This window comes from Saccopteryx bilineata, chromosome 1, assembly GCF_036850765.1.
Source record: "Saccopteryx bilineata isolate mSacBil1 chromosome 1, mSacBil1_pri_phased_curated, whole genome shotgun sequence".
NCBI classification, from domain to species: Eukaryota; Metazoa; Chordata; class Mammalia; order Chiroptera; family Emballonuridae; genus Saccopteryx; species Saccopteryx bilineata.
The window spans coordinates 241,733,264-241,759,200 of NC_089490.1; the positions used below are offsets into that span (position 1 = coordinate 241,733,264).

The following is a 25,937-nucleotide window of genomic DNA, read 5'->3' on the forward strand; positions in this document are numbered from 1 at the left end:
TTGTCACACAAATAAAAATAAAAAATAAAAAGAGGTAGGCCCAAAAGGGAAGAACTGGGCAAATACCTTATGTCATTTTCATAGAAAGGAGAAAGGACAGAGAGGATGAGCCAGAGCACTGTGCCTAAGGACAGGAAGAGGAGGAAGGTGGGGCCGTCTGGTGAAGGCTTGAGCCTGAGGATAGGGGTCCCCTGATGAGGGGCAAATCAAGATGCCAAGACCCAATCCGTGGATGCCGGAAGTATAATGCAAGTTCCCGGCGGCTTGGGGTGGGGGCAGGGAAATAGGGAATTACTGTTTATTCAGTGCACAATCCTTGTTTGGGAAGATGAAAACAGTTCTGGAAGTGGATGGTAGTGATGGTTGCACAAATATATGAATGTGCTCAATACCACTGAACTGAATACTCGGTACGGTAGTTAAAATGGCAAATTTTATGTGACGTTTATTTTACAATAATTAAAAAAAAAAGAAAGAAAGGAAGGAAGGAAGACCAAGGTTGCTTCATAAGACTTTCTAAACAGGGGGAATAGCAGGCTGGTGTGAGCTGGGGAAAGTTTTCAGAGAACTGGTGGCTCCCCATTGCCCCCTCCAAGCCTGCTCTGTGCTTTCAGGCCTTCTTCAGCTTCCTGGCCCCACAGAGCTGCAGGGCTACCATGCCCAGCATCTTCCCACAGAGCCACCTGGTGCCCAGGGTGACCAGCAGCAGGAACAAGAAAACGTCCAGAAGGTACTGCTCATACCACGGCTGCTGGAAGCCATGGGGTTTGAGGTGTGCCGCGCCCCCTATCTGGAGGATGTGGTCGATCCAGCCCACCAGCCGCTGGGTGGGAGTCAGGGGGTGGGAGCGCCTGACAACGCTGGCGGCCACCGCTGCCGGTTTGTACCTGTTGGCAGATGCACAGGTGGGTGTTACTCATGTGGTCTCGGAAGTCTTAGAGACCTCGTGCCTCACACACACACTTTTCACCATGTGCCCAAAGGACTCCCTTTCAAGGAAAAGTGTTGATTTGGCCTTGCCAATGTCCACCTGGGTCCCTTTGAAAAATTTAAACTGCCCTGGCAAAATAGCTCGGTTGGTAAGAGCGTTGTCTTGAAGCACAGAGGTTGCCAGTTTGATCCCTGGTCAGGGCCCATACAGGAAAAGACTGATGTTCCTATCTCTCTTTCTCTCTCTCTTTCTCTCTCTCATTCTCTCTCTCTCTCTCTCTCTCTCTCTCTCTCTCTCAAAATTAATAAATAAAAATGTTTAAAAAAAAAGAAAAATTCAAATTGATACCTACATGTAAAGATCCCTGCTTAGTGCTAAAAGTGCTAAACTATAAAAAAAGTGACTAAGACTATATGGACTAGTCTCTATGCCAAAGAGGCTATGATATACAATGGGAAAGTTGTGCAGGATGAAGAGAGAGAGAGAGAGCCTACTCTGTGCTGGTGTCTAGGGTAGGTGACAAATGTGACTCCAGGGACTGTGGACCAGATAACGCCCTCACTTCCGGCCCCTGCTGAGCATCACACCAACCTGTGCTCAGAGGCGGATTAAGGTCGGTTGAGGCCCCGGGTGCAGAAGAAAAAAATATTGGGCCCCTTAAAAAAAAGAGAGAGGAAAAATGAAAATACATGTTGACCATATTTTTAAATAAATAAAAAAATATTTGCTTTTTTTATTTATGTGTGCCCACCCTTAAATCTGCCTCTGCCTGTGCTGGTGTCAGGGCGGGGCTGCAGATTTGCACAGGCCACGCTGAGACCTGTCCTGTGCTTGATCCAATCCTCTGCTGTCATTATCTTAAAATCCTTCAACTTAATAACAAAGGGCCTCATATGTCCATTTTAAATTGGGCATCATAAATCATGTAGCTGGTCCCGATGCACAGTACCTGGGGACCTGCCCAGCCCAAATGACTCCTTCACAGGGCTCAGTGGGTGATGGCCTTTGGGCCTTGGTGTTTGAGAATCCAATGGAAGTTAAAAACTCATTCATCAGAAACTAAACATTTTCAACACAAGATACCAAATACGGTGGCACCTTGACACATGAGTTCAATTCGTTTCATGGCCGAGCTTGTGACTCAATTTGTTCATGTATCAAATCAAATTTCCCCATTTAAATTAATGGGAGTACAATTAATCTGTTCTGGCCTCCAAGAACCACACAAATTTTTTATATGCTTTTAAATAAGAAAATGTACTTTATAAATAACAAATATATATATATATATGTATACACACACATAATAAGAGAGAATGTAAAGAAATAAACTGGTTTATAAAGTATATTTACCTTCAAAGTCAGGGGAAGATGCTGGCAGAGGGGGAAGAGACTGGCGGGGAGGTTTTTATTTTGTGCGCTATCGCCTAACATAACTTACTCTCTACACACTTAACACTACATTTAATTGGAAATTTTAACTTACACACTATGTATGATATGTAACTTTATTGCTAAATTTAATTGCTATTTATCATCATCTTCTTCACTGACTTTTGGCTTTTTTGCCACACTTTCCTCACTTTCACTTAGAGGCCATTTCAACAAAAACCTTTCCATAGAAGTTTGTTTCTTCTTCCCTTTCAGAATGTTCAGCAGGCTATCTAGTGGAGGGTGGCAGAAGCTCTTGATTCAAATATCTACTTGAGACTCAAAGCAAAAAATCCCACAAGTGACTGCTCGTCTCTCAAATTGCTCGTGATTTAACATGCTCGTGTGTCAAGGTACCACTGTATATATAAAATGTTGGTGGTATTCAGGCCCCCTAGAGCTTAACAACATCTCTAGGGCTGAGAACTTTAGGCTGTGTGGTTGTTTCACTGTCATTCAGCTAGAACTACATGCAGCTCTCCTGTGTGCAAGGTCATAGGTTAAGTCTTGAGATCTGGTTTGGGATTGTAGCCTGAAACCCTGTTATTCAGTCCTTCTCAGTTATAGAAAAGAAATATACATGTTTCTCTTCACGTGACATGGTGGTGCTGGATGGGAACTTACACAGGAAGTCCGTGGGTCCTTTTTACTGACTCACGAAACAGAAATTCATCACACTTACTCTGTGCTGGGCCCTGGGGGCAGAGGGGAAACTGAGGCAGCCCTTCAGATTGACTTCCCAGGGTAGGAGAGCAGATGAGAAGTTAAAAGGGCTAAAGAAATCGGGTAACTACAGATCCTGGGTAGTGTCAAGTGGAAGTGATAAATTAAGATTGGGATGGATAAGGGAGCCATCTAGTTAAGACTGTCAGACTGATGGCCTCTCCAGGGAGGCTGTGGGAGAGCTGGCGCCCAAAGCTCATGGAGGAGCCCTGTGAAGAGGAGGGAGCTGCTCAGACCAAGGGCCTGAGGTGTGGAGCAGTGTCACGAACCAGGGGACAGAAAGGCAACCTCCTGCCTCAGTTGGAATTCTACTACCAGCACCTCCAAAGTAAAGACCTGGCAAGGATGCCCTGTGGAAGTAGTTCAGGAGTCCCACAACCCAGAAGGTAGAAAATTGTACTCAGCATCTAACCTAAATTGCCTGGTCTTGCTCTCAGAGGAGAACAAGTTTCAGCTTCTATGCAAAGACCCTCACAGTGCCCTATGCTTCTGCTGTCTCCGTTCACCCTTGAGACCATCAGCCCCGACAGCTGCCTACCTCTCGTCCTCTATGACTTCCCGCATCTTCCGAGCCAATGTCTTGGCCTTGATCTGGTCGAACTGGATGGAGACACCAAACTTTTTGGCTTCTACTCGGACCATGTTTCCAGGCTGGTCTAATAAGATGGGAACTCCCACTATGGGCACACCATGTTGGATGGCCTCCATTATGCTATTCAACCCACCATGGCTGACGAAAAGACGGATGCGAGGGTGAGCTGTTGCAAATAAGAAAAACAGCAGAACATTTTAGGATGAACACCAGGAAACACCAGGGAAAGTAGCAAGGGCAAAGGAATAAACCCAGGAATCTCCAGATGTACTGTGAACACTGTAAAGATGATTTAACTTGAGACACATCTAAGGTGTACATTCCAACATACATGATTCCAAGACTTGTTCTTGCCTCAGCCAGAACACAGTCAAGGAATTCTGTAGAGAATAATGCAAAGCAAGGCACATATCTCCATCCATCCATCCATCCATCCATCATCCACCATCCATCATCCATCAATCCATCAATCCATCATCCACTCTATCCAGTGCCTCTCTTTGATGCTTTCATGTTTGTTCTCTCCCCCCCCCCCTCTTTAGAGCAATCTTCTCTTAATTTCCCCCTTCTATGAATTCCTGGCTCATTCATTGACATCACAACTCCTAGGGCACTCATAAAACTTACACTGTATGTGATGTCTCCTCAAATACATGAGAAGCCCCCTGAAAGCAGAGACCCTATGACTCAGTATTTCCAGCTTCTGCCACTCCATCTTGCCTTCATTTAAAGGTAACTAAAATGACTGTGAATAACAAAGAGTTAATCTCAGCCTGTGCCACTCAGCTGGGGTGTGCGTCCAAATCTCTTGTCTCTTCTGTGAAATGAGAATTATTATGTCCCAACCCGACCTAAAGAAATTCACTTGCAGATGTGTCTCCAAAGATATGTTCCTTAAACTCCACAGTTTGTTTTGAGTGGTAATCTTGATTCTGAGCCTCGGATCCACTCAGCAGCTATGGCTGTGAGGAGTCTCTAAGAAGTAGCACTGGGCAAAAAGAAAACCTTCTGTGTGGGGAGGAGGAGGGGACTCTGGGACCAGCGATTCAGTGCATCAAATAACTGGCCAGGAGATTGCTCAGAATGGTGCTCAGATTGGCACTCAGGTATTTTGGCACAACACAAAGACACTATTGGCATCAATGATGTAAAGGTATGAGTTGCTCACACTTTAGTATCTTAGGATGTATCTCTGAGTGGAAAGATGGGAGGGGTGTGTGTGTGTGTGTGTGTGTGTGTGTGTGTGTGTGTGTGTAAGATCACATGGATGTATAGGTGTTCATAAAGCCACTAAGTATAGTGGCAACAAGCACCCTGGTATGTGTTCTCAGAGTCACCAATGGTTTTGGACTCTGGGTGACCTTATTCAAGACCAAATGCAGTACATCAAGGTGACTTTGATGGTGGCCAATAGTGGACCTGAGACAGAAAAGAATGAAAGGGAGATGGCTGTTTAGCCATCTTATCTCATTGGAAGTGTGGCCTGATTTCCCATGAACTCCAGCTGGCTGCTGCACGTCTGCCATTGGGACACTTAGCCTTAGCTAAGTGCTGCTCCTCTTGTCCTGAGGGATTTCCCAAATAAAGGTTAGCGCCGTGATAAGCCCTAAACACACAGACACAAAAGGAGAGAGGCACACCTGGGCAGTCCTTACCCAGGAGGTCACACTGAGGAAGCCAGTCCATGATTTTCACATTTGTTGCCAATTTGACATCTTTGGGCCAATGAGAAGGATTAAACTTCCATATCACCCCTTGAGGCAGATAACCAAAGGCACTGTTCATCTCCTTAAGAACCTCCCTGGATTTAGCAATGCTCACCATAGAGCCCAGGGCCACAAGGACAAAACCAGAGTCTCTAAACTTGGTGATGAAAGTCTCAAATTCCTGGAAAGAGGTAAGAAAGGAAAGAAGGCAAACAAATTTGTCACAAAAGCCTAGTCAGCCATGCAATGAGAGAAAGGCTGTTTATTAACATACCCTTTTGTCACTTCTGGGCTCACAGTCCTGAAACTATGGTCACATCACCCTCCGCAGACAGTTCTGCACTCTCTGCATTATGCTCACAACCATGCTGTTGGTGGGAGCATCTTTTGTCTTGGAAACCCTAAGGCTAGTGCCAGAGCAATCCAAGACCCTCTACTCATTTCAGGTCCACTGAGACATGGTTACTGGGGAGTTTTCCGAAGCCAGAGGAGAGGTGGCAGTGTCGGGAACATTGCTGGTGGGAGTGACAGTCAGACGGAGGGAGGCGGCCCATCGGGGGGTTGAGTGGGGAAGCTGGGAGAAGCCTGCTGGCATAAGAAGAGGTAGAAGACTCCTCCCCTCTCGCGGCTAGTGCACCATGATACCCTGTGAGAGTCTCGGCCTCTGATCTTTGTAATTCACCTTCTCCCTCAGTGGTTTATCCACGGGGTTATAGAATATACCCCCATGAGATTTTTAAGAAGCAGCAAGTCTAGACTTGGGCACCTCATTTTTTCAAGTCCACCATGCAGTCCTTCAGGCAGGGGAACCTAATGTAATCTTGGTATTAACACAGTTTTGCTAATTCTGACTTTCAAATATTTATTTATACCCTCTGGACATCTGTGACTTGCCACCAGTTCACAGACCTTCATCCTCTGAAGGTGATTCTTTCTAGCAAGACAGTGTCTGATTTATCATCTCAAAAGACCACTTTGAAAATAGCCTGATCTTCTTGTATTACCATGAAAGCGATAGGATATAAAAATTGGAAAACAGAGAGGACAAAATATTTTTTTAAAGCCCACCATGTCACAGACCTACAACCCTTCCTCCCATTCTGCTCCTGTCTAAAAAGTCTGTCCCCCGTGCTGTGGCCACAACCTGGTATACCCTCCTGCTGGATGGGTCCTCCTGCAGTCTGACCTGACTACATTTGTGTGATAGAATCTTCCACTCTACCTCGGCACTGTGGGCCCCCTCTCCTCCCAGCTCCATTCCTAAAAGATCCTGCCATCAAGTCAGAGCACAACCAGCCTATGAGTCACTACCCAAATCTTCCTGATCACTCAGTGCAAGGTCAGCAGAAGTAGGGTGGACATGCCCCTGGAGGCCCAGGCCCAATCAGCGCGCTCCCTGGCTCTGACGTGGATGGTAGTGGGGAAATCAGGTACAGCACCCAAGCCTCTGTCTCCTAAAAAAAAAATGGAGACCATCACACTATACACATTTCACAAAACGGCAACCCTGTGCTGATGGGCAGCAGGCAGCCCACTCATTTCAGCTCCCCTTCATTTTGAAAACTTCCATGGCCGGGACTCTGAGTCTGGGCTTTGCATTCAAATGAACTGAGCAGCTTTTACAACTTCTAATGCCCAGGCTTGACCCAGACTCGTCCCATCAGGAGGTGGAGTTAGGAACCAGGGCTTGGCAGGCTGGGGACGCTGGAGATGGGGCCTGCAGCTCTCACTGTCAGGCCCATACAGTCCCACCTTGGCTACACCATGTTTCTCACAATGTTGTGTGTTTCATGGTGAGTCACTTATCTCCCAATAATCCCTGCATGTGACATGCTTACAATGCACTTCCTGCACATATGATCATAAAAAATGCATACGAAAATGCCCACATATTAAAAGGCTTACCCCAACAGACAAGGCCAACATAAGGCCAAGAGGACCATTTAAGGAGGCCCTCAATCTCAGGGGTGTTCAAGCACTAACAGTGTACCTGCATGGCCTTGCAAGTGAGTACTTCCTTAAAAAATATGCCTCAGGTGCCTCCCTGGTTTCACCCCATCAGCCCCAGTATTCCACTGCCAGGGGCACCCACAAAACCTCCAAAGCCCTTTGTATGACATCCACGTTCAGCCAAGGTGGTACTTACATGTGATACCAGCTTACTAGGCTTTGTCATTATGCCCCCAATATACACAGTGTTGGGAAGCAAAGGCCAAGCAAATTCAAAGGCAAAGTCAGAGTTAATAAAACACAGGGCCCTGGCCGGTTGGCTCAGTGGTAGAGCGTTGGCCTGGCGTGCAGAGGTCCCGGGTTCGATTCCCAGCCAGGGCACGCAGGAGAAGTGCCCATCTGCTTCTCCATCCCTCCCCCTCTCCTTCCTCTCTGTCTCTCTCTTCCCCTCCCGCAGCCTAGGCTCCATTGGAGCAAAGATGGCCCGGGCGCTGGGGATGGCTCCTTGGCCACTGCCCCAGGCGCTGGAGTGACTCTGATCTCGGCAAAGCGACGCCCCAAAGGGGCAGAGCATCGCCCCCTGGTGGGCAGAGCGTCGCCCCCTGGTGGGCATGCCGGGTGGATCCCGGTCGGGCACATGCGGGAGTCTGTCTGACTGTCTCTCCCCGTTTCCAGCTTCAGAAAAATACAAAATAAATAAATAAAATAAAATAAAATAAAATAAAATAAAATAAAATAAAATAAAATAAAATAAAATAAAATAAAACACAGCTCTGCTTTCCTTATGAGATGAGACAAAACTGGCCTAGAGCCTTCCGGAAAATGCTCCCTGATGGTGTCGTCAAACGTAGATTGCAGCAGCCATTGCCTCCTGAAGAAGTTCAAGCTCATTAGAAAGTTCTTTACTCTGCCCCAGAAGTCCATGTGATCTGTTAACAAGGAATAGAACACTGGCACATAAGACACTGGGCTCGGTAGCCCGAGGTCCATCGTGCCAAACGTGGCGGTGAGCACAGACACAAATGGCTTCCCAAGCTTCTCGGCCACCAGGAATGAACAGTAGTCAAAACTGTCAGCTATCACCAGGTCGATGTTCTCATCCTTTAGGGAATCCATGAGATCATGTCTCCTGAGCACATGGCTGCACTGAAGCGCCAGCAGTTGCATCAATTGTAATGAATTTTCAAATCTATGTCTATAAGAAGGGACATAAGGGATAAGTGTTTGTTGGTGTGAATTTCACAGCACAGGAAAGAATCCTGGGCTCTATAGGAAATACCCTAGGTCAGGGGTCCCCAAACTTTTTACACAGGGGGCCAGTTCTCTGTCCCTCAGACCGTTGGAGGGCCGGAGTATAAAAAAAAACTATGAACAAATCCCTATGCACACTGCACATATCTTATTTTTAAGTAAAAAAACAAAACGGGAACAAATACAATATTTAAAATAAAGAACAAGTAAATTTAAATCAACAAACTGACCAGTATTTCAATGGGAACTATGCTCCTCTCACTGACCACCAATGAAACAGGTGCCCAGAAGTGCGGTGGGGGCCAGATAAATGGCCTCAGGGGGGCGCATGTGGCCTGCGGGCCGTAGTTTGGGGACCCCTGCCCTAGGTAATGAAGAGCACATGTAGCAGTCGCCCTCCTGGTCGATCCTGAACACCCTCTTCTTGGCCACTCTGAGCAGATGTTCTGCTCCAAAGAGTAGCCCCATCCTCTCCTCCCCGTTCCTACTCACTCCAAATCCCAAGCACTATCTACTCCAGTTCATTAGAAAATATATCTTTGAACTGTCAATTCTTGAAACCCATGGGCACTACTGAATCACATTAACTGAGAACAAATGGTTGTGTTGGGCCCTCTGCTCTGGGTGCCATCTCTGACCATAGCAGACCTCGCAGACTTCTTTCTGCTTGGTGTATCCCCTGATGTTCTCAACCTTTATCTTCATACCAACATACTATGAGTGATTTTGCCGTTTACTCTGCCAAACTCTGGAAGTCATTTAGTGACACAGTCCCATAAATATTGATGATATAGGCTATTTTTATAAACCACTGTATATTCTGTAAATGACAGTCTCTCTCACCCAAGGGACTCTTTGATCATATTAGAACACAGAATCCCAGCTGAAAATTGGAAGTTCAAATTTCTATGTCCATGGGTTAAGCAATTTAAAAAAGCTTGATTTTTGAACACTTAATTCTTCTTCAGTATTGGCTGCAGTGAACAGAGAAGATAATGGCAAAGCTTTACTGATGTGTAATTCAGACTTTGCCTATGGGATTTTCTTCTTGCAATGCTTTCCGATCGCTTCCTGTATAGAATGTAACCCTGTTTCCTATTTGTACAAGCACAGGGAAATAAATGAGGATAACCGTCTACACTATGCCAAATTATCAGAGGTAACAGGTGCCACAGCTCAAGACACCAGGGGCCGCAGGGAGGATTCAGAGAATCAACACCAACTGTACACATTGCACCATTGCCTCCGGGACAAAGAAGACCCAGAGGCTGAGAACTCATTAACAATATGCAGATCTTGGCTTGATCATTAGGATCAACTGCAAGTCACACAACAGAAGAGATTGGTTAAAGTTATTCAATTTTTTAAGATTTCACATAACAAACAGAGTGATTGCTAAATATTTTGGATAATTTCAGTTATGCTAGAAAAATTCCTAAAAGATAACTCATGGTCTTAAAATTAATTTAAAAGTTTTCAAGAATGCATAGTTACTCAAACCTGTTCTTAAAAATATTAAACTAAGGGAGAAGAGACAAAGCATATAATAATATATAAATATAAATATATATACTACATATATATTATAAATAAAAATATATAACTAATCAGCAAGACAAAATAAATTAAATGTTACATGAGTAGGTTAGGTCAGACCTATACAGGAGGTACTGTGGTCCTTCAGTTTGAGTAGGAAGACTTAATTAAAAAAAAAAAAAAAAAAAATATATATATATATATATATATATATATATATATATATATATATATAGGTTTTTTTTGTATTTTTCTGAAGCTGGAAACGGGGAGAGACAGTCAGACAGACTCCTGCATGCGCCCGACCGGGATCCACCTGGCACGCCCACCAGGGGCGATGCTCTGCCCCTCCGGGGCATCGTTCTGCCGAGACCAGAGACACTCTAGCGCCTGGGGCAGAGGCCAAGGAGCCATCCCCAGCGCCCGGGCCATCTTTGCTCCAATGGAGCCTCGGCTGCGGGAGGGGAAGAGAGAGACAGAGAGGAAGGAGGGGGGGGGGGTGGAGAAGCAAATGGGCGCTTCTCCTATGTGCCCTGGCCGGGAATCGAACCCGGGCCCCCCACACGCCAGGCCGACGCTCTACCGCTGAGCCAACCGGCCAGGGCCAAAAATATATTTTTTAATTTCTTTTAAATCTTATTTGAGCAGGACCATGAAGAGTAAGTAGAATTTTTAAAGTAAAAAAAAAAAAAGAAAAATAATAAGAAGGTGAGACTACTGTAATTTATAGAGATAGACATGGATTTCTGTCTTTCCATTTTTATGTCTAAGATTAAGAAATTATATGTTCCTTTCCATTCCAAATGAAGCATAAGGAGTCAGCTTCATGTTTTATTTGCATGAGGGTGATGGCTATTTAAAACCACTTTCCACCTGACCTGTGGTGGCACAGTGGATAAAGTGTGGACCTGGAACGTTGCATATGAGAAGTAACAACTATGAGTTGATGCTTCCTTCTCTTCCCCCTTCTCTCTCTCTCTCTTTTCTTTCTTTTTTAAACATTTTTAAAAGATTTTATTTATTCCTTTTAGAGAGGAGAAAGAGAGAGAGAAGTGAGGAGCAGGAAGCATCAACTCCCACATGTGCCTTGACCAGGCAAGCCCAGGGTTTTGAACTAGCAACCTCAGCATTCCAGGTCGATGCTTTATCCACTGTGCCACCACAGGTCAGACTCTTTTTTCTTTCTAAAATCAATAAATAAAATCTTTTAAAAAAATAAAAAGGGAGTGATGTCAGAGAAATGCCATCGTGAGGGGTGCTCCTGATCTCTCTCCTTGAAATTTCAACAAATTCAACAACTAAAGACAGAAAAAAATCTCAGGAGCATCTGAAATATACACACACCAGACAAAGGTATGGTTGGATGAAAAGGTGGCTGAATATATAATCCACTCTGAAGGAAATAAGATGGAGAACAGAGTATTCCACTTTCTTCACTGATCTCGAGAAGGGCCATTTTCGTCTGGAACCGAGAGAGATGAAGGATCTGGGGCAGAGGGAAGAAGCTGGGATAGGGCGGATAATCAAGTCAATGAGAGCATGCCTGCTAGGCCTGAGAATGCGGATGCAGATGCAGGGTGAGCACGGGAGGCAGGCTCCTACAGAAGTTGCCTGTGTGGGTTGCCCACGGAGGCTGGTGAAGGAGCAGCTTTGTGCGCTTCTGGGTCTGCAATCACGGGCGGTGTGCAAGTGGCTCCACCTGGTGCCTCTGGCATAGGCACACGTGCTCACGAGCTAAAGGGCTTAGCCCAAGAGTATTAGCGGTGAATATCTGCATGGGCTGCAGCCAGCGTTTTTGTGTAGTCCTGGCTCCCCAACCAACAGCACAGGAAGTGCACAAGGGCTGGGATCCCTAGGCCTGGACCTGTCCAGGCAGGGCGCCTCTATGAGCTGATACAGGTCTCAAAGCGCATTCCTGCATTCCAGCACTGACTGAGATCACAGGCATTGTGTGCCTAAGTGGGCAGGAGCAGACCTCCATGTGCGCTGCGGAACTTGTGGTGGCTACATGCACACATGGCTTGCTGCAGGCTACCAAACAGGGCATAAGGGAGAAGCCTGTGGAGATTAGATCCACGGAGCACTGAGGCATACTAGACGTGCCTGGGGGCCCTTAGGAAGGCTCCTGAGATGTGCTAGACCTGTCCACTGGCCCTTAGAAAGGCGCCAGACCTGCAACCAGCTCCCAGCCCTCTCTGTTCTTGCTGGTGGCTCTGGTTGGCACAGCACAACCCAGAACTGTGCTTTGAGTGGTACTGGAGGAAGCACCTGGCTGTTCTTAGAGCCGTGATGGTGAACCTTTTTATAAAAACTGCCCACTTTTGCAGTGCTGGTCAATCTGGTCCCTCCTGCCCACTAGTGGGCATTCCAGCTTTCATGGTGCTAGTTCAGGAAGGAGAGATGTGTAGAGAGGCACCTGGAAAACTAACTGAGTCTACCATTGCCGGAGCCTCCAAACTCTAACAATCCCCACCTACCAATGGACTGAGGCCAAACCTACATCATTGCCATTGTGACACAACAGCAAATCTCTCTGCTCAAGAGCCACACAGGGGCAAAACCTGTAGCACAGCATCCAGCAGCTTGGGGACTTAGCTGTGAGGTTGCCCCAGCCACTGTTTGCAGAACAAGAGGCTCTAAGGCCATGCTGGTGAACCTTTTTATAAAAACCGTCCATTTTGCAGTGCTGTTCAAAAAAAAGAAGCTACCTCTCAAAACCAGGGAAAAAATTACCTTTTTAATAAGTTCTTTTCCACTTTGGTCATTATATCTTCTTCCTTTTTATTCTTTTGAACTTCATTATCCATAGTTGTTACATTTTTCATTCTTGTTTTTTTATGAGGGTTACACTTCAAAAACCTTAACTTTTTTTCTCATTCAATTGTCATTTATCAACAAATTATTTTACTTTGGATTCATATTTTTCTTTGTGGCATTTTGTGTGTTTTTTACTTCATTTTTTATCTCTTTGTCATTTTCCCTCAGTTCTGGCTCCCTGTTCTCTGTAGTTTTTGTTCCACTTATTATAACAGAATTTTCATCTTTTCACTGTACCTTTCAATTTTTTTATTTTTAATTATCCCTTATTAGTAGTATTAACAAAACCACTCTCAAATGCCATGAAGAAAAAAGAAATCAAATATCATGGATACAAAAGACAGAGATGTAGCTCAGAGAGATGATGAAAAATCTCTAGAAAAAAATTTCAATTGCTTGAAAACCTTAGAGTTAAATGACAGAGAATTAAAAATTGAAGTCCTAAAAATACTCAGAGAAATACAAGAAAGCACAGAAAGGCAATTTAGAGAGCTCAAGAAACAATTCAATGAACAAAAAGAATACATCACCAAAGAAACTGAACTATAAAAAGGAACCAGAGATGAAAACTACATGAACTGAAAAATGAGGTAACAAGCTTAGCTAATAGAATAGGCTAGGTAGAGGAAAGAATTAGTGACATAGAAGACAGGCAACTAGAGACACTACAGAGAGAAGAGGAGAGAGACTCACGAATTTTAAAAAATGAGAAATCCCTACAGAAATTGTCTGACTCCATCAGAAAGAGCAACATAAGACTTCGAAGGATTCAAACCAGAGACTGAGACCAAGGTAGAAGCGTTGGAGGAGATTGTGTCCCTGGGAAAGTCGATGGGTCTGGAGGTAGATGAGGGTCATGTAAACGAGCTCCTTGAGGAACATGAGGAGGAACTCTCAACTGAGGAGTTGAAGGAGCTACGGATGATGCAACATCCGGAGCTTCTGCAAGAGATTAGTAGTGAGGAAGAGGTAGAGGAGGAGGAAGTGATTTCTACAAGTGAAATTAAAGACATGCTAGCAATGTGGGAGAAGCTTTCAAGTTTCATTGAAAAGAAACACCCAGATAAAGTTTCAAATGGTCGTGCTTCAGCACTTTTTAATGACACTTGTTTGTCACATTTCCGTAACATTTTAAAAGGCAGGCAAAGGCAAACCTCTTTGGATAGATTTTTATTCAAAAGTCCTGAAAGTGAAAGTGCCAAAAGTGCAGCCAAAAAGGCAAAAACAGGTAATGATTAAATGAAAAATATGTAATGTTAAGCTTAGGTTAAAGTTAAGAAAGTGGATTTTTTTACAATTAAGTTTATGTGGTTTCATTTTAAAAAATTGCAGTTTTAGTTTTGTTTAAAGTAAAGAAAATGCAGTTTTAGTTTACATTTAGTGTTAAGAAAGTGCAGTTTTAGTTTACGTGTCTACAGTGCCTGCATCCCTTCCTCCCTCCCTCCTCCTCTGCCATTCACCTCCACTAGCCACACTCATCTGTCTCCAAGGTAAGAATACAGTACTAAATAACACTTCTTTCATTTATTTCATATATTTTGTTATGCATTGGTAAAGTATACATGTGTGTTTCTTAATTAAAAACATGTCTTTTTTATAATTTAGGATGGTTTGGGGATGTTTTACAGGGCTGGAACGGATTAAATCTATTTCAGTTATTTTAAATGGGAGAAATTTTTTTGATATATGAGTTGACTGACTTATGAGCTTGGTTACAGAATGAATTAAATTCAGATCTCAAGGAACCAGTGTACCTGACTTCAAATTATATTATAGGGCCACGATAATCAAAACAGCATGGTACTGGCAGAAAAATAGACAGTCAGACCAATAGAACAGAATAGAGAGTCCAGAAAAAACCCCACATATATATGGTCAAATAATCTTTGATAAAGGAGCAAAAAACACAATGGAAAAAAGAAAGCCTCTTCAATAAATGGTGCTAGAAAACTGAAGAGCCACATGCAAAAGAATGAAACTGGACTACAGTTTGTCCCCTTGTACCAAAATTAATTCAAAATGGATCAAAGACCTAAATATAAGACCTGAAACAATAAACTACATAGAAGAAAACATAGGTACTAAACTCATGGACCTTGGCCATAAAGAGAATTTTATGAATTTGACTCCAAAGGCAAGGGAAGTGAAGGCAAAGATAAATGAATGGGACTACATCAGACTAAGAAGCTTTTGCACAGCAAGAGAAACTGAGAACAAAACAAACAGACAGCTAACTAAATGGGAGATAATATTGAATATTTTCAAACAACTGCTCAGATAAGGGCCTAATATCTAAAATTTACAAAGAACTCATAAAACTCAACAACAAACAAGCAAACAATCCAATTAAAAAAATGGGAAGAGGACATGAACAGACACTTCTCCCAAGAAGAAATACAAATGGTCAACAGATATATGAAAAGATGCTCATCTTCATTAGCTATTAGAGAAATGCAAATCAAAACTACAATGAGATACCACCTCACACCTGTTAGACTAGTTATTATCAACAAGACAGGTAATAACAAGTGTTGGAGAGGCTGTGGAGAAAAAGGAACCCTCATTCACTGTTGGTGGGAATGTAAAGTAGTACAACCATTATGGAAGAAAGTATGGTGGTTCCTCAGAAAATTAAGAATAGAACTACCATATGACCCAGCAATTCCTCTACTGGGTATATACCCCCAAAACTCAAAACATTGATACGTAAAGACACATGCAGCCCATGTTCATTGCAGCATTGTTCCCAGTGGCCAAGACATGGAAACAACCAAAAAGCCCTTCAATATATGATTGGATTAAGAAGATGTGGTACATATATACTATGGAATACTAATCTGTCATAAGAAATGATGACATAGGATCATTTATGACAACATGGATGGACCTTGATAACATTATACTAAGTGAAATAAGTAAATCAGAAAAAACAGAACTGTATCATTCCATACATAGGTGGGACACAGAATTGAGACTCATGGGCATGGACAAGAGTGTGGTGGTTACCAGGGATAGGGGAAGGGAGGAATGGGATGGGGTAGGGGAAATGAGGAGAGGGAAGGGGGAGGGGAAGAAAGGAGAGGGAGGGGGGAGAGGAAGAAAGGGGAGGGAGGGGTGGGGGAGGGGAGGGGCAAAAGAAAACCAAATAAATGGGAGAAATTTAAAATTAAATAAAAGGTGGTGGAGGACAATTTGGCTTTGAGTGATGGGTATACAACAGAATCAAATGTCAAAATGATCTGGAGATGTTTTCTCTGAAACTGTGTACTCTAATTGATCAATGTCACCCTGTTAAAATTAATTGTCCAAACAAAATTTTTTTTAAAAATCTATTTTAATAAAATTTAAGTTTTGCACTTTAAGAGCTTACAACATAAGAATTGGAAAAAATTAAAAAATAAAATAAAAAGGACTTTATATGGCCCAATGCTCAATTCTTAGGATATCAATGTTCTTAAGTCTTCCCTCCATGAATAAATATATATGTTAAAAAAGGATGACAAATATGTGGCAAACATTAGCTCTGATTTTCCTACCAACAATGAGGGTTGAGATGCCCACGTTTCTGTGTTAGAAGATTGCAAGGAGATCCTAGAAGTAACAACCCCCACTTTCTATAGAAATACACATATGTTCTTAGTGGAGGAGGAAAGTGCATAGTAAGGAAGAATCTCTACTGACCAGACTGAATGATTTGGTGTGAAATAATTGTTTACACAACTCACTCTGTCATCTATCCTTTTGTTCACCCATACATCATCCATCCCATCTATCCATCATCCATCCATCATCCATCATCCATGCATGCATCCATCCATCCATCCATTTATTCATACTTTCTTATAAACTCAGTCTAAGTATCCATGTACCTACCTATTAATTTGTATCACTAAAATAGTGATTATTTGGTTCAAATAAGAAAAAGAAAATACCTGCCATTCAAAGCTTCCTCAATGAGAAAATTTTAAAACTTCTTAAATTCTTTGTTATAATCTTCAGGTGGACACTAAGTGATGACTTCGTATGATTTTTCCACATCCTTAAAATCTAGAAAAATAACAATCACTTAAAAATATTAAATATATCACACAACAGGATTAACATTAGCTTGATTATATCAACATTTGTTTGTTCCAATAAATCTACATGCACTTGAATAGTTGCCTTTTGAACCATTATTGTTTGGTTTGCTTTCTTATTCATTCAATCTTATAAACTGAAAACATTTATTGACAACCTTACAATGATTCAGGAATGCTTTTTAATTGAAAGTAATAAAAGCTTCCATTTAAAGATTTTATTGAAGGTAGGGCTATTTGTCTCACTGGGAGGGAAGAAAACAAAATTAATTGAGTTTCATATAATTTGTCTAGGTGGCATACATTGGAAGTGGGATAGTATTATTTAAATAAAGGTCTCTTTCATTCCATAGCCTCTGCTCTTTCTGTCATGGATACATTTATTTTTATTACTTAAGTTGATACATCCAAATAGTAATTTGTTCCAGTAAAAAGTACTAAATGGCTTCGTTAAAACTGTAGTTTTCGCCCTGGCCGGTTGGCTCAGCGGTAGAGCGTCGGCCTAGCGTGCGGAGGACCCGGGTTCGATTCCCGGCCAGGGCACATAGGAGAAGCGCCCATTTGCTTCTCCACCCCTCCGCCGCGCCTTCCTCTCTGTCTCTCTCTTCCCCTCCCGCAGCCAAGGCTCCATTGGAGCAAAGATGGCCCGGGCGCTGGGGATGGCTCTGTGGCCTCTGCCTCAGGCGCTAGAGTGGCTCTGGTCGCAACATGGCGATGCCCAGGATGGGCAGAGCATCGCCCCCTGGTGGGCAGAGCGTCGCCCCCTGGTGGGCGTGCCGGGTGGATCCCGGTCGGGCGCATGCGGGAGTCTGTCTGACTGTCTCTCCCTGTTTCCAGCTTCAGAAAAATGCAAAAAAAAAAAAAAAAAAAAAAACTGTAGTTTTCTATACCTCTACTTACACTTGGCTCCTCCCCTAGTACCCATGTCTAATATAATATGGGTCCATTTTTGATGTTTGACTGCTGACAGATTCCAAGCCCTATCTTACTCTCCTTTTTCTGGGCCCCATTTGGGGAAACTGGTAAGAAAGTCTGAGTGCTCTGTTCCTTCTCCCTAGTGAGAGTTTCAAAACATGCAAGTCAGGTCAATGAGGGTGAGCCCTCATCCTATCCCAACCCACTACCCACAGTGTAAACTCAGGCCAGTCCTTCTTCCTCGCTCTGGAAAGTGATTTTTCAGATTTTCTTGGGAGACTGAGCTGCTCTTCCAAAATATCCTTATTTGAGTAGAACATTTCATATTCTCAATGCCTGTGTGTCTTCCTCAGTCATAACATCCAACCAAATTGTGTGTAGGAGTTGGGAATAGGTTAATGTATATTCCATACATTGAAGCTCCCATAACCAGTCTTAGTGAAATTACTGAGTCTTTCCAAGTATCTACTGGAAAAGGCTTTGCAGTCATAGATTTGGGTAATACGTTCTTTTCAGCACCTATTTCAAACCTGCCACTTCAGTTTGCCTTACCTTGGAAGGGACAGTTAACTGGCTGCACATTGGGTACTTCACAATCTCACGATTGGCCATGACCTTTGTTGGCAAGACCTTCACCACATCCAGCTTTCTCCAGGAGCATGGGTATGGCATTACACTGAGTACATACTCTTCCAAGGAGATTAATCTGACATACTCGCTCAGTATAGAAAAACACTCACAAAGGGGCCCACACAAAGGGCTATGAGATTGCTTCCACAAAAGCTCAAGGTCCAGTACCCTTGTTAAATTCCTGGGAATCATTTGGCCAGTTAAAGTAATCTCTATCCCTGAAACTGTCAAGAAATAATACTGGGCTTCCAGTCCAAGATGATAGCATAAGAAAACCCTGAATTCACCTTCTCATATTCTATAAACACGTAGAATCTACACCTACAGACAGAGCAATTTCTCTTGAAGACAAACTGTAATGCTCATTCATTCCAAATGAGAGATCACCTAGAAATGCATTGGAGAGACAGAGACATGATGTTGTGGGAACAATCCCAACCCCAGTGCACTGGCGTGCATCAGGGAGAGATCATTGACGGGCCATGTACAGACTCACATAGTACCCCAAATGGCAAAAACGTCTGGTGTCTGTCCAAATTGTAATACAATAGGCACAGCCATCAGTGTCCCCCAAACTGTAGACACTTCAGCAACTTCCTTTTATGCCTCCTGTAGTTCTTCTGACCACCTATAAAGGCTGTATCAGTTTCCTACAGCTGCTTTAACAAATTACTGTAAACTTAGTGGCTTAAAACAATGCACATTTATTATCTTATAGTTCTGGAGATTAAAAGTCCAAAACACGTCTCACTAGGATAAAAGCAAGGTGGGGGCAGACCTGCATTCTTTCTGAAGGATGTAGAGGTTGAACTGTCTTGTCTTTTCCAGCTTTTAGCAGCTTTCTTCATTCCTTGGACCACGGCCTCCTTCCAATTGGCAAATCACATCTCTCTGACTTTTCTTAGCACCATCACATTTACTTTTGTATTCTCCTGTCACTGTATTTAAAGAAGGACTTCTTGGAATTACATTGGGCCCATAGGGACAATCCAGGATCATTTCTCCATCTCAAGCTCTTTTTACAACCACATCTGCGAAGTCCCTTCGCCATCCGGCATATTCACTGGTTCCAGGGATTAGGACATGGAGTATCTTTGGGGAACATTCTCTTCCCACTACATTCTGCTCTCTGTACCTCCAACACTCATGTCCATCCCACATGCACCTTATTTGCAGACATTGAGCCAAGCTCTACTCCTGAAGGGACAAATGAATATGCTACTTCAAAGCCTCAGAAATGCCCATTATTGGGGAATATTGGGAGAAACTCTAGACTCTTAAAACAGAAACTTAACGATAAGTCTGGAGGGATTCATGAACTCCCCAAACTGTATATGGATTTTGATGCAAATATGTTTGTTAAAGGGGTGAATTGTTTCTCTGGATAAGAGTGAATTCCCATGCAGAACATCAAAATACAAGGTCTGTAGCTTTTAAAAGTTTCTCAAAGTTCTGGGGAACTACCAATTTAATTTTTAATCTAACATTTTAATTATATGTAATTATAATTTTTAAAATTCAGAACAATACAATAATAGGCCTGACCTGTGGTGGCACAGTGGGATAAAGCATCGACCTGGAACACTGAGGTTGCCGGTTCGAAACCTTGGGCTTGCCTGGTTCAAGGCACATATGGGAGTTGATGCTTCTTGCTCTTCCCCCTTCTCTCTCTCTCTCTCTCTTTCTCTCTCATTCCTCTCTCTCTAAAAATCAATAAATAAAATTTTAAAAAGTCTTAAAAAAAAAGAACAATACAATATAGCTGTTTAATCAGATCTGCAGTAAAGGCAGTTGTAAAAGATTATACCTATAAATGGTGTTCAGTAAAAAATATAGAGCTTATTCTAGAAGGTGACTAAAATGGTTTTAAGCAGGAACTCCAACAAATGTTTGTATGCTATAACATTCAGAGCAGCGTTATTCACAATATTCAAAAGATGGAAAAAAAGTATCCACCAACAGATGAATGGATAAATTAAATACATATACACATATTGGAATATTATTCAGCCCTCAAAAGGAAGAAAATTCTGATACATGCTACAACTCGGATGAGACTTGAAGACATTATATCATTGGAAATAAGTCAGACAGCAAAGGAGAAGTACGGGTTGGGACAAAAGGAGGTTTCCAGCTGTGAGTACATGGAACACAGTTTACTCTTGCATTATTATACTGCTCACAAAAATTAGGGGATATTTCAAAAATGAATATGAAGCGATAAAATATCCCCTAATTTTTGTAAGCAGTATATTTATTAACTATTGTATTATTTTCTATACAAACAACTGTAACCCTACTTTATCCCCAGCCTGTATTGTATAATTCCATTTATATAAGCTATCCAGAATAGTCGAATTATAAGAGAAATAGAGTAGAATAATGGTTGTCAGGGGCAGAGGACAATAGGTAACTAGCAGTTATTGTTTAATGTGTACAGAGTTCCAGTTCATGATCATGAAAAAGTCCTGAAAATGGATGGTGGTGATGATTGCACCACAATTGGAATGAACTTAAGGGTCAGTCAACTTGACATTGTCAAGTTTATGTTATGTATATTTACCACAATAAAACATTTAAAAGAAATTTTCACAGGAAAAAAAATACTGTTTTGAAACAATCTGAACAATAACAAAAAGTGAAGTCACCTTTAAAGTTTTATACTTTATCAGAATTTTGTTCCCCAAAGATGCTGTTTAACATTGGATTTTTTAAAAACAAAACTTCAGTTTTGTTAGATTGAGCAATCTAAAGCTTAAAGTCCTATATCCAACATAATCATTAACCTACCATGAGACCTTGAGTAAATTATTTAAGTTCTTTGGGCTGCTGTTTTCTTGTCTGTCAACAGAAAAGAGTTGGTAAGATTTATGTGCTGATATTAGCTGAAAATTGTTTGGATTCAATGACCCAAAAGAGTCTCCAGCACTGGCCAGGTAGCTCAGTTGGTTAGAGTGTCATCCCCATATATCAAGGTTGTGGGTTCTATTCCTAGTCAGGGCACATACAAGAATCAATCAATGAACACATAAATAAGTGGAACAAATCAATGTTTCCCTATCTTTTTCTCTATTAAAAAAAAAAAGAATCGCTACTCATAAACTCATGAGCATTCACTGAATTTTCAAGACAGCAAGATCATTTCAACGATAGAGCCTCATCATATTTGCATAAATGACTGTCAGAGAAAGCTTCCTCAAATTTCAGACATCATTTTAAAAAAAAGTAATCTATGCTATAGAAAAAGGAAAGTGATGCTTACCTATTAGAAATCTAAATTGCCAAACATTTCTATTCAACATATTTTCAAGCCATGTTATAAAGTGAAATTTATCAAAAGATTCTGTAATAATGTGAAGGGTTGTGTAGAATGAAGTAGATGTCCAGGTTAGGGAGGAAAATATAACACTACGGCGTGTGGAACTCTAGTCAACAAATTTAAGAAGTTTTCTAGCACCTTATATAAACACACACACGCACACATTCATTTTTCATTCTTACAATCCAATTAAATTTTTAGAACTATTTGAAAAGCCCATCTACTCAAAAGTCATTGTTGTCTTTTGTCTGCAGTGGAAGATATTAAGAATTAGTGGGAAAAAGATACCTGACATTACTGAATTTTCTCTCTGGCAAAACATGGCGACATTATGGCCATGATCGTGAAGAATCTGAGATACCCGGTCCATCAGTAGATAATGACTTCCACCTAGAAACAATGAACAACTTCATTTTTGTAATGATGAGAATAGAAGTTCTGAGGTTGATAGGATGAAAAAGCCAGATAAGGAAGAGAAGGGGTCTTGAAACAGAAAGTTGATGTTGAGTAAAAGAGATGAACTTGATCAATTTCTCCATCTCCCTCTGAGTGAGCCCCTAGGCCAGGAGTTGGGAACCTATGGCTCATGAGCCAGATGTGGCTCTTTTGATGGCTGCATCTGGCTCACAGACAAATCTTTAATAAAAACATAATAACGTTAAAAATATAAAACATTCTCATGTATTACAATCCATTCATTTCCTACTGCTCATGTTCATGGTTGCGGGTGGCTGGAGCCAATCACAGCTGTCCTGGACAACACCAAATTTTTATTGGATAATGTGTAAGGTACACAGGTTGTTGTATGGCTCTCATGGAATTACATTTTAAAATATGTGGTGTTCATGGCTCTCTCAGCCAAAAAGATTCCCCCTAGGCCATGCACCCAGAGACTACTGGCCCAAATCCCTCACTTGTGGCAGATTTCCATCAAATATTCCCTCTTGTGACTCATAGGCTCCCTCTCGGTGTGACGATGTCTCAGTGCATATGCCTTAAGGGGTTTCTGACGCGAAGGTACATGCTGCATTTTAGCCAAGGTTTAGTGGAGACACCACTGTCCTATAGAAATAACTGCACTGTTAGAAATGTTGGCATGTGAGTGTGGATGGTCTAACTAACTGACAATCAATGAGAGGCGTTTCTGAAGTCTTTCTCTTTGGAAATTTGTGCTAGTATAGGAACCAGAAATGTGTGGATTTGAATATGAGTCCCAGAAACAGCGATTGGGGCAGAAGGATGTGGAGCTACCACTTGAAGTCAAAATCCTTGAGATTGAAGGCTTTGTAGGCTGTTTTATGTATTTGCTAGGCCGTTTCTCAGTCAGAGCCTGAATTTTACAGAACATCAAGTCACAACATCCAAGATAACGGTGAGTGCATGGGGTGGGCCTGCAGGGCCCTACATACTTGAGAGACTGAGGATCCACCCACCCTAGGACAATCTTGGGATCCTAAGGAAAGAGAAGATTGATTCTCAGGGGAGGTTCAAGTCCCATCACATCAATGTCTCCTCCTAGAACCAGTTTCAACAGAAGTCCTTTGTTTGAATCTAAGGTCCCAGTCACAGGGAAAGACCAGGAGAGAAGAGTTTGGAGATGAGTGTTAGAGGAGTGGAGCTGGTGTGGAGGAATGGTGTGGTTATTTCTGAGGGTTGTGTTTTTTTGAATATCCAAACTTGTATAGTCTGGAGTAATGGGATATATAAAGTACAGATCTCCCACACCTTTTGCCCACGTTTTAATCCTTGAAACACCTAAAAACTGGGAAGAAGATGGTGACCACATATGCACCCAGTCATAAAGGGTCTCTGTGAGCTCAAGGGCATTCTGGGGTGGAGAGGAGGCTTCCAGGCCCTCACCCCACACCAGTCTGCCTGGCATCTGAGGCAGGAGAACAGGAGCTCTTAAGAGGTGGGTAAGTTCTTTTACTTCATTGCTACTAACAATCAGGGAGATTTAAAATAAAATTTCAAATGGAATGGAATTACAGGGTTTCTTTAAGAGTGATTTTTAAAACCCTCCAATGAAAACGGCATGAGATAGAAGGTGTGGAGAGGACCCTGGGGCTGGAGAGCCCGAGTCAATCCAGGTGTGGCTGTGAGAGATGTCGGCGAGCTCTTGCAGAAGGCAACTTTCTCCCCCAACCCTTCACTTCCCGCTCAGGAAAATACCGTGGGGACCGAATCGGGGGATTTATGGTTCTTTCTAGCTCAAAAATCCACTAATTCTCGGTGATCTGAAAGATATCTAAAAGAGCTCACTGACTGTCCATTGAAATAGTCTTGAGAGAGCTCTATTCTATGATGACCCCTTTATCCTCCTATATTTTTCCCTTTTATCTTCTATTCACTTTGGTACAAAAAGTAAAGGAAATAAAACTGAGGCCACAAAATGCAGAATTAACGGCCCCAAGAGTCGTTCAAAGAAGCCCAGCAGCAGGGCAGAAAGGAAGGGGGGGGGGTGCCCAGGGTCCATTCCTCAGCCCACCTGAAATCTCCAGGTTTCCTCTACATAACAACACTCCACCCTCCTGTCTTTTAAACATCCTCCCTGCTCCACCCTGGCTCCTGTGAAATCTCAGAAAGAAAGCTGCTGCTGCTGCTCGCCAAGCCCCTTTCCCAGACCTCCAGGGGCCGTACGTGCGGGCCACCCTCTCCGGAACTGCTGCCTCCCTCTGAATGTCCACTTGCTCTCTGGAGGCGACCGCCCGGGACCCCCTGCACCGGGCTTGACCCACACATCTGTCCCCAGCCCCTCACCATACACACAAAGGCGCCCATCTCTTCATCCTCCAGGAAGGGGCAAAACCTGCCCAACGCTGTTTGCAAGAGCCTTGGATTGGTTTCCCGGGACGCACCTGTCTGAATTCTTCGGTCAAGCACTCACCCATAAAAGTCACAGTGAGGATTTTGGCAGCCTCTGAGAGCAGCAGCCCAAGCAGAAGGAAGCCCACTAGCAGCAGCGCCCGCTGCCCAGCCATGCTCGCTCAGGTAGAAGCAGCGGACCGCGCCCTGCGCTGTGGGCCCTGCGCGGCCACGCGGAGGCAACTGCGCCCCCGCACGGGAGGAAAGACGCTGGTGAGAGCTTGCGAAGAGGCGAAAGGAGGCTCTCGCCTGATTCTCTCCCTTCGGTCCCCCTCAGCCCTTCTGCCACTCCGCCCTTGGTGCACGCCCCACTAGGTACTCTGTCCCCATCCCCCTTAGCGGGAAGGAGGGGTTAGCCAGCTGATACTTAACCCCTCTGACAGCTAATTCCCACACTCTCTCTATAAAAAACGCTCCGACCCAGGAAAGGTGGGGACTTATGAAACCATGTCTGTGACAGTTCCACTTAACAGGGACTGAGCCTCATCTCCGTTTTATGGACCCTTCCCTGAACTTAGGGAACTCCAGCAACTATCTAACTGTTTCTGTTACCTACTACCCTCTCCAGTTCCTGCTGCCCCAGCTACCTGCTTCAAGGATCTGCTGGTGTCCCAAGCTCAAGGACACTAGTCTCTGTCCTTGGGAGTGGTTTGTTTCTGCTCTGGAAGCGAATCCCTAAGAGAAATCCACCTACCACTCCAGGATGACATCATGACAGCCTCTCTCATAGATGTAGTTTATCCATGAAAGGGTGCTACTGTCCTAAGTCTCCAAGTTCAGGTCTTTATCCCCAGGCCTGAACCTCTAAAGCTGAGGCTATAATTCTGAGTGAGCATCAATCACCACACAGGACTGAGGAATCTGTTAGAGCCTCCTCAAACACAAGCTGGGACATCCTTTAACTCTGCCCTTCATACATACAGTCAGACTCGGGAAGGACAGGGCATGCAAACTCCAGAATTCATCTTTGCATTTTCTGTCCTCAAAACAAGATTGGCTTTAGTGACGGTTTTTAGTGCAACTCTATAACAGGCACAGAAGAGGCTTGAACTTAAGACCTGAAACCAGGAAACTCCTAGAAGAAAATACAGGCAGTAAGCTCTTTGACAGCAAGCAGTCTTGGTGATGATTTTTTTGATTTTGCACCAAAAGCAAAGGCAACAAAAGCTAAGATAAACAAGTGGGACCATAT

At 43.1% G+C, this 25,937-nt stretch overlaps 1 protein-coding gene across 1 annotated transcript; it reads right to left on the reverse strand.

Annotated features, from left to right (window-relative positions):
* Positions 1-437: 437 nt before the first annotated feature.
* UGT3A2 (UDP glycosyltransferase family 3 member A2) lies at positions 438-25,012 on the reverse strand. The gene is given in 8 exon segments (XM_066253541.1): positions 438-887; positions 3,624-3,843; positions 5,333-5,564; positions 7,530-7,641; positions 8,103-8,528; positions 16,870-16,984; positions 22,169-22,270; positions 24,768-25,012. Coding segments are annotated over 8 exon segments (1,578 nt in total). The 5' UTR covers positions 24,862-25,012; the 3' UTR covers positions 438-610.
* Positions 25,013-25,937: the final 925 nt, after the last annotated feature.